This window comes from Dendroctonus ponderosae, unplaced genomic scaffold, assembly GCF_020466585.1.
Source record: "Dendroctonus ponderosae isolate FM_Combo_2020 unplaced genomic scaffold, Dpon_F_20191213v2 Dpon_F_20191213_11, whole genome shotgun sequence".
Lineage (NCBI taxonomy): Eukaryota > Metazoa > Arthropoda > Insecta > Coleoptera > Curculionidae > Dendroctonus > Dendroctonus ponderosae.
The window spans coordinates 1,738,400-1,748,233 of NW_026017213.1; the positions used below are offsets into that span (position 1 = coordinate 1,738,400).

Sequence of the window (9,834 nt, forward strand, 5' to 3'; positions counted from 1 at the left end):
AAACCCACAGTCTAAACAGTTAGCAAAGACGCCTAAAGGTTATGTGGGGTTCGATTTGGTTGCGTCAAGTTTCCAGTCTAGACGAGGAACAAAGTTGCAAAATCACATTCTAAACATCCTGAAAAATGTTGAATTCACAGTTCAATCGCCCAAAGTCGCCCCAAATTCACAACCGAAACAGTAAAGAAAAAATGTCAAAGTCGTCTAAAATTGCTATTCGGTTGATTTCAATTCACAACCTAAACGCTTAAAATTTTCGCCCTCGGCTGCACAATCCATAACAACTGAGTCAAAAAGCAGCTTTTAACCAGCGAAAAGCCAAGTTACATTCTAAGCCGAATCTTGTTTGTAGCCGAAAGATTCCAGGTTTTTGAAATAGTCCTCATTGGCCAAGAGCTTCATGTACCAGCCTCTGTTATCAAAAGGTCCGGTTTCTCCTCCGTATTCCGACGGGAGAACATCGCTAGGCACAAAAGCGTGAAGACCTTCAATGTCGCTGCCATGCAAGTAAATCTGGAAAAATGTTCAACTTCTTCATTTTTTACACGACTATGGGCAACTGCTTGGGAACAAAACACAGCATTTCTTACCCTTTTTTTGATTTTCTCCTTGAGAAAAGGCTTGAGCACGGCCATGACCGCGTCAAAGTAAAAAGGCTCATTAACCACATGAAAGCCCTTGAATCGCAGAGGAAACGTCTCTTGAACCAGCTCGACCATTCGTTTCGCATAATAAGGAGTGAAGAACTTCGCATGCTGCAAGGAGAGACCGGCCATGTCAAGAATAACAACGATTCCGGCGATTTGAGTTTCCGGCTCTCGCACTATTTGCTCCAACGCCAGCACGTTTGTCTTGAAAATGTCCTCAATCGTCGCTTTGGAGGAGTCAAAACTGTCTGAAAATCCCCGGATTTACTGGTGAAATTTGAGTATTTTCTCTGATAATTACCGACTCGAATCATGTAAATTCTGCGGCCCAAACGGTCTCGATGCTGCAGCATGTTTTGCGCCTGCAGATCGAAAGTTTTGCCACATTCGGACGGCAGCGGGCAACTGAACAGCTCGGGGAATTTTAGCTTCATTATGTAGTATCTTTGCAGCTGAAAAAAACCTCTAATTAACTAGTGCTGATACATATTAATGAAGAGTGCGCATCTTTCACCATAAAGAACGAAATCCTTATCGAAAGATAATTAATAGCGGTTATGCATAAAAACTCACTTGGGCTCAAGCTGTAAGAGAAACTTTCCAGTTAGTAAATAAATTAATTTAGGAAACTTTCGGATGCTTCGACCATCTTCAAAAGAGTGTATGAATTAAGAGGTTAATACAAATGTGTAAAAATCGCTCCCACTTTGGTCTAACTCTCATTGTAAAAAATAATTTTGGTGAAATTTAAATTAGATGTAGGTATGTTTATATTTTCATATATTACATATGAATATTTATTCTGCAAAATGTCCAAGTTTGTTCCTGTCCCAGATTGGAAATTGCCAATTTTTTGGAGAGCGCGCTTTTGACTTGAATCGTTCCTTTTTAAAGCCATGATAAAGCAGCAGGAAAACATCGGGATTTTATGCGTTTTCAATGAAATTTCCTGCACTGCCTAAGCCAGCTGTCTACTATATCCTGCAAAATTTGCAACTTTGTTCTTGCTCCAGATTGGAACTTACGAATTTTTTTTCCGAGAATGCCCTTTTGACAAGAAATCTTCATTTTTAGAGCTGCGTTTAAATAGCTAACAAAAATCGGAGTTTCATGCAATTTTAAAGAAAAAATTTCAGTTTTCTGAGTCAAGTGTCGGCTATATCCAGGGACATTTTCCATCTTGTTTTTATGCCGGGTTGGAAATTTTTATGAAGAACGCACTTTTGGATGGAATTGTTCACTTTTATTGGCCCGTTTCAGTAGCAGGAAAAAATCAGCATTTTATTAGTTTTTAATGAAATTCCCTACATTCTCCGATTTGTACCTCTGCTATATGGTGTAAAATTTTCAAATCTGTTCTTGTTCTAGATTGGAACTTACAATTTTTTTTGGGAGAATGCACTTTTCACAAGAAATGTTCATTTTTAGAGCTCCGTTTAAATAGCCGACAAAAACCGGGATTTAATGCGATTTCAATGATAATTTGTCCATTTTACAATTGAAGTGTTGGTTATATCCTGTGATATTTCACAGTTTGTGCTTAACCCCTGTTGGAAATTCATAATTTTTTTGAAGCGGAGCTTTTGGTTGATGTCATCCATTTTTAGAACCACGTTTAATTAGCCGGAAAAATCAGTATTTTGTGGGTTTTTGATGAAATTTACTCAATTTTCCGAAATTACTGTTTTCTGTATCCTGCGAAATTTTCAAATTTGTAGTTGCTCTGGATTGGAAATTACAATTTTTTTGGGAGAGTGCGCTTATGACAAGAAATTTTAATGTTTAGTGGCTCGTTAAACGAACAACCGACAAAAATCGGCATTTAATGCGATTTAAATGAAAATTTGTTCGTTCATTAACTCACGTGTCGGCTTTGTAGTGCAGATTTTGCGGGTTTGTCCCTGGCCCTGATTTTAAATTACGATTTTTTTTAAGAGGGTGCGATTTTGACGGATGTTCATTTTTACTGCCGGGTTTAAATAGAAATAGAAATAAATTTTATTGGCCCGTTTTAGTAGCAGGAAAAAATCAGCATTTTATGAGTTTTTATTGAAATTTCATAGATTCTCTGGTTTCCGCGTCTGCTATATCATGAATAATTTTCAAAGTAGTTCTTTTTCTAGATTAGAACTTTTTTGGGGAAATGCGCTTTTGACTGGAAATGTTCATTTTTAGAGCCCGTTTAAATAGCCGACAAAAATCGGGATTTCATGCGATTTTAATTATAATTTGTCCATTTTCTAGATCAAGTGGGGGTTATATCCTGTGATATTTTCCAGTTTGTCCTTAACCCCCATTCGAAATTCCCAATTTTTTTGGAGACAGCGCTTTCAGCTGATGTCCATTTTTTGAACCACATTTAAGTAGCAGGGAAAATCAAATGTGTTGTGCGTTTTCAATGAACGAATTATTGTCTTCTGTATCCTGCGCAATTTGCAATTTTGTCGTTGCTCTAGGTTGGAAATTACGATTTTTTTCGGGAGAGTGCGCTTATGACAAAAATTTCACAACATTTTTAGTGCCCCGTTAAACGAACGACCGACAAAAATCGGCATTTAATGTGATTTCAATGAAATTTTGTCCGTTCGTTGGCTCAAGTGTCGGCTTTCTGCTGCAGAGCTTTCCGGTTTGTCCTTGACCCAAATTAGAAATTACCAATTTTTTTTCAGAAGGTGCGCTTTTGCGGGAAGATGTTAATTTTGAGTGCCGCGTTTAAATAGCTAACAAAAACCGGGATTTCACGCCTCTTTAATGAAAAATTTTCTATTTTCTAAGTCAAGTCAAGTGTCAGCTATATCCTGGAAAATTTTTCAGTTTGTTCTTGAGCCGGGTTGGAAATAACCAATTTTTTTGGAGAGCGCGCTTTTGGATGGAATCGTTCATCTTTATAGGCCGGTTTGAGTAGCAGGAAAAAGTCATTTAAAAACTATGAAACATTTTATAGGTTTTAAATGTCCTGCAAAAGTTGAAAATTTTTCTTTTTGTTATTTAGACATTTATATTTTTTGCACGCTTTTGGATTGAATCGTTCATTTTTATAGGCCCCTTTGGGAAGCCGACAAAAATAGGTGTTTCACGAGATTTCAATGAAAATTTCCCCATTCTCCAACACAAGTGTCGGCTATATCTTGCAAGATTTCCCAGTCTGTGCTTGCCCGAGACTAAAATTACCTATTTTTTTTGGAGAGTGCGCTTTTTATTAGAATTGTTCATTGATAGAGCCGCCTTTAAGCAGAACAAAAAATTCAGGATTTGATGCATTTTTTTGCAAATTCTTATATTCTCTAACTCACGTGTCGGCTATATTTTGCAAAGTTTGCCCTTGACCACAACTGGAATATACGAATTTCGCATTTCGGAATCATTCACTTTTAGGGTCGCGTTTAAGTAGCATAGGAAAATCAGAATTTTATGCCTTTTCAATGCAATTTCCTGCATTTTCCGTTTTAACCCTCTGTTATATCCTGCAAAATTTCCAAATTTGTTCTTGCTCTACAACTACGATTTTTTTGGAGAGCGCGCTTTTGGTTAGAATCTTTCATATTTAGAGTCGTGTTTAGATAGCCGACAAATATCGAGATTTCATGTGACTTCAATGTAAATTTCTCCCGTTTATAACTCAAGTATCTGCTATATCATGCCAAATTTTCCAGTTTGTCCTTGACCCAGCTTGGAAAGTTTTAAGCAGCACAAAAAATCAGGATTTTCTGCTTTTTCAGTAAAATTTCCTTCAGTTTCCCACTTGCCTGTCAGCTATATCCTGCAAAATTTGCAAATCTGTTTTTGCATCGGATTGGAAAGTATGATTTTTTTCGGATACTTGGAGAGCGCGCTTTTGGATGGAATCGTGAATTTTTAAGAGCCGAGTTTAAGTACTACAAAAAATCAGGATTGTCTGCGTTTTCAATAAAATTTCCTCCATTTTCCGACTTGCCTGTCAGCTATAGCCTGCAAATTTGCAAATTTGTTCTTGCATCAGATTGGAAAGTGTGATTTTTTCGGGAGATTGCCCTTTAAAGTTTTGGCTACAAATTGCGATATTTTCTAGTTTGTCCTTAGCACAAATTGAAAATCACCAATTTTTTTTGAAAGCGCACTTTTGGATGAAATCGTTCATTCTTAGATCCGCGTTCAAGCAGCAGGAAACATCAGGATATAATGCGTTTTCAATTAACATTTCTCGATTCCCCCTTGCCTGTCTGATATATCCTGCAAAATTTGCAAATTTGTGCTTACTCCAGATTGGAACTTACGAATTTTTTTTCTCAGAATGCGCTTTTGAAAAGAAATCTTCATTTTTATACCTGCGTTTAAATAGCTAACAAAAATCGGAATGTCATACAATTTTAAAGAAAAAAATTCAGTTTTCTGAGTCAAGTGTCGGCTATATCCAGGGATATTTTCCATCTGGTCTTTATGCCTGGTTAGAAATTCCAATTTTTATGAAGAACGCGCTTTTGGATAGAATCGTTCATTTTTATTGGCCCGTTTCAGTAGCAGGAAAAAATCAGCATTTTATGAGTTTTTAATAAAATTTACTAGATTCACTGGTTTGCGCGTCTGCTCTATCGTGAAAAATTTTCAAAGTAGTTCTATTTCTAGATTAGAACTTACGATTTTTTTTGTTGGAATGCGCTTTTGACCGGAAATGTTCATTTTTAGAGCCCCGTTTAAATAGCCGACAAAAATCGGGATTTAATTCGATCTTAATTATAATTTGTCCATTTTCCAGATGAAGTGTTTCCAGTCTGTGCTTGCCCGAGACTAAAATTACCAATTTTTTTTGGGGAGCGCGCTTTTTAATAGAATTGTTTATTGTTAGAGCCGCCTTTAAGCAGGAGAAAAAATTCAGGATTTGATTCGCTTTTTTGCAAATTCTTATATTATCTAACTCACGTGTGGGTTATATTTCGCAAAGTTTGCCAGTGTGCCCTTGACCATAACTGGAATATACGAATTTCGCATTTCAAAATAATTATTTTTTAGGGCCGCGTTTAAATGGCATGGAAAAATCAGAATTTTATGCGTTTTCAATGCAATTTCCTGCATTGTCCGACGTAACCGTCTGCTATATGCTGCAAAATTTCCAAATTTGTTCTTGCTCCACAACTACGATTTTTTTGGAGAGCGCGCTTTTGGTTAGATTCTTTCATTTTTAGAGTCGTGTTTAGATAGCCGACAAATATCGACATTTCATGTGACTTCAATGTAAATTTCTCCCGTTTATAACTCAAGTGTCTGCTATATCTTGCCAAATTTTCCAGTTTGTCCTTGACCCAACTTGGAAAGTACCAATTTTTGTTGGAGAGCCCGCTTTTGGATGGAATTGCTCATTTTTCCAGCCGGGTTTAAGTAGCACAAAAAATCAGGATTTTCTGCGTTTTCAGTAAAATTTCCTTCAGTTTCCCACTTGCCTGTCAGCTATATCCTGCAAAATTTGCAAATTTGTTTTTGCATCGGATTGAAAAGTATTATTTTTTTCGGGAAAGTGCGCTTCTGACAAAAAATCTAAATTTTTAAAAGCTTTGTTTCATTTGACAACAAAAATCGGAATTTCATGCGATTTCAATGACATCTCTAAATTTTCTAGGCACATTCAAGAGTCGGCTATACAAAGCGGAATTTTCCAGTTTGTCTTGGACCCAACCTGGAAATTACCAATTTTTGTTGGAGAGCGCGCTTTTGGATGGAATCGTTAATTTTTAAGAGCCGGGTTTAAGTACTACAAAAAATCAGCATTTTCTGGGTTTTCAATAAAATTTCCTCCAGTTTCCGACTTGCCTGTCAGCTATAGCCTGCAAAATTGCAAATTTGTTCTTGCATCAGATTGGAAAGTGTGATTTTTTTTCGGGAGATTGCGCTTTTGACAAAAAATCTAAATTTTTAAGAGCCCTGTTTCAATTGCCAACAAAAATCGGAATTTCATCCGATTTCAATGACAATTCTTTCCTTCTCTAATTAAAGTTTTGGCTACAAATTGCGATATTTTCCTTAACCCAGATTGAAAATCAGCAACTTTTTTTTGAGAGCGCACTTATGGATGAAATCGTTCATTTTTAGATCCGCGTTCAAGCAGCAGGAAACATCAGGATTTAATGCGTTTTCAATTAACATTTCTCGATTCCCACTTGCCTGTTTTGCCAAAATTTGCAAATTTGTCCTTGCCTTAGATTGGAAATAACATTTTTTTGGGAGAGTGCAATTTTAACATTAAATGTTCATTTTTCTAGCCGCGTTTAAACAGTCGAAAAAATCGATATTTCACGCGATTTCAATGGAAATTTCTCCGTTCTCTAGCTCAAGTGTTGGCTATATCTTGCAAAATTTCCCAACTTGTTCTTGTGCCAGACTGGAAATCACCAAGTTTTTTTAGAGAACGCGTTTTTGTTAGAATCGTTAATTTTCAGATCCGCGTTTAATCAGCCGGCAAAAATCTAGATTTTATGGGCTTTCAATAAAACTTGCTCCGTTTTCTAAATCAAGTGTCGGCTATATCTTGCAAAATTTTCCAGTTTGTCCTTGACCCAAGTTCGAAATTACCATAGTATTTTGAAGAGCGTGTTTCGGGAAAAATCGATCATTTTTTAGTCGCGTTTAAGCAGCAGAACAAATTCCAGATTTTATGCTATTTTACTGAAATTTCCTATCATTCTGCGACTTGCGTGTCTGGGACTATATTGCAAAATTTGCAACTATATTTTTGCCTTAGATTAGAAATTTGGAATTTTTTTGCTTTTGATGAAAATTTTCTTTTCTCTTTTTTAGAGCCGCGTTTAAACAGCCGACAAAAATTGGATCTTCCTGCCATTTCAATGAAAATTTCTCCCTTCTCTTCATTGGATGTCTGTTCGTTGGTGCAAAATTTGCAAATTTGTCCTTGCTTTAGATTAGAAATTACGAATTTTTTTCGGGAGAGTGCGCTTTTGACAAGAAATGTTCATTTTTAGAGCCCCGTGTAAATAGCCAAAAATCTGCATTTTATGCCATTTAAATCAAAATTTGTTCGTTCTCTCACTCAATTGTCTTTTAATTGCTGCAAAATTTGCCAGTTTGTCCTTGACCCAGATTGGAAATTACCATTTTTTAGGAGACCCTGTTTTTCTTTTAATGGTTTATTTTTACCTCCGCGTTCAAGCCGCCAAAATAAATCAGAATTTTACGAAATTTCAACGAAAATTTTCCCATTCCCTAACGCAACTGTCTGCTGTATGCTGCGAAGTCTGTAAGTCTTTACGTTGGTTGTAGTTTTATTTTTAGGTCGGGAGTTAAGCAAAAGAAAAAAATTTCGGTTCTGAGTTCAAGTTTGTAGTTGGCCCCTGTGTAGTTAGAATGTTTTTTGCGCCGCTTCTGGCTGAAAACGTTAATCTTCAGAGCCGCGTTTAAACTGCAGGAATAAATCAGGGTATGCTGCGACTTCAATAACATTTTTCCCATTCTCAGCCCCAAGCGTTTGCTATATGCTGAAAAACTTACAACTTTGTCCTTGCCCTACATTAAAAATTACGATTTTTTGCGAGAGAGCGCGTTTTTGGCTAGAATTGTTCATTTTTACACCCGTGTTTAAACAGCCCAAAAAAAGACAAGACTTTTTCCGATTTTAGTGAAAATTTTTGCGTTTGCTGATTGGACTGTTTCCCATATCCTAGGAAATTGACAAGTTTGCTCGTCCACAGATTGGAAATAACCAATTTTTTTGCGAAATCGTGCTTATGACTGGAATCGTTCATTTTTATGCCCGTTTTAAACACCCAAAAAACACTAGGATTTAGTGCGATTTTACGGAAAATTCTTGCTCAGATCCAATAATCACCCATACATATTTATTATTCTGGATTGATAGCTTAAACAACAGGAAACATCGGGAATATAAACATTTTATGGGGTTTTGAAAACGTGTTTAAATTTTTTAGATTGTTATAAATTTGTCCTTCAAAACGACTGTTGGATTTTTTATTAATTTGGAAGGGCATAGAGAGAAATATTTAGTCCAGTTGCTCTTCAGCACTCAACTGGAATTTATGGCTTAATTTGATGAGAATTTTTAGCTTAATTTAAGATTTTTACGTTGAAAGACAAAAAATAAATTTCCTTTTTCACAGCAGATCTTCGTAGAAACCTAGAGGGTGTTCCAAATAAAATAGGCCATAAATCACATTGAAAAGTTCTGTAAAAAAACACTTGTGCAACTAACCATTTGAAACGCTTTGCTGCTATGGAACTTTCTGGCCCTCAGAAACCTCAGCAGAAACTCGTTGTTGTTGGGAACCGTCAGATTCGGGTCATCTAGCCGAATGTTTTGCATAATTAAAACATTCGATGCCTTTAAGGGCTACTTACTCGAAACCAGATTAGTGAGAGTTTTCATTTCTAGCGCATATCGTTCGGGGGTTTCGTTCAATTCGCTTTCAGCCCTTAAGCGCCATTCGCTGTCCACGGGAAACATTTGCTCGATAGTTGTGGAAAACTTGCTGTTTTCACTCGAAACGCCACTTAACCTTGATTCAGAACGTAAACATCTGTTGGAGAATCGAATTTTCTCGCCACAGGGGATGTTTTCCTTAAAGGCGCACGCGTCCGCACTTTTCCCTAATGGAAAACCCTATGTAGGTCATTTGCGATCTGCTCGATTGAGTCGATAATTTTTTTCCAGGTTCCTAATAGATTTAGCTTTAAAGTTTTGAAAGCCACACAGCAAAATTTTCGACCAGAATGTATTGAAGGATAAATTAAATTTTGGTTGCATTTAAACCCAAATTGGTCCAAATTTTCCACAAAATGGGGCTTAAATCGGAAAGTGTCTTCTTTTAATCTCAATTCGGCCAAATTCGCATTGGTTTGCAGTAAAGTCATTGAAGTCATTTGGACATTTTATTTGGATTTTCACTATTCTGGCCCCATAAATCTGTACAAAAGTGTTCGCTTCTTCCCTGTTTGGCAATTTTTTTGCGAAACCAACCAACTAACTTTTGCATGTGTTTTGCCCATATGGAACGCCAGGCAAAGAGGAATTTCCGAAAATGCGGTTTTTTGGATTCTAGCCGAAAATTTTATCTGGCTCAGGCCGTTGGAATTTGCCTCAATTTTCACATTTTATTTTTTGTCTCGACAACAAGGTTTGCAACCGGAAAAATATATTCCTTAGGAAACCTTCAGCTGAGTTCAAGGTATCGGGAAACACTTTTTGCAA

General features: G+C 36.6%; 1 protein-coding gene across 1 annotated transcript; it reads right to left on the reverse strand.

Moving 5' to 3' along the window:
- Positions 1 to 17: 17 nt before the first annotated feature.
- LOC109535555 (alpha-tocopherol transfer protein-like) lies at positions 18 to 9,293 on the reverse strand. Its single transcript, XM_019901471.2, has 5 exons — positions 8,985 to 9,293; positions 8,839 to 8,930; positions 949 to 1,099; positions 591 to 895; positions 18 to 513 (listed from the first exon to the last, which is right to left on the reverse strand). Exons 1-5 carry the CDS (start codon positions 9,088 to 9,090, stop codon positions 331 to 333), a joined length of 837 nt encoding a protein of 278 aa, XP_019757030.1. The 5' UTR covers positions 9,091 to 9,293; the 3' UTR covers positions 18 to 330.
- Positions 9,294 to 9,834: the final 541 nt, after the last annotated feature.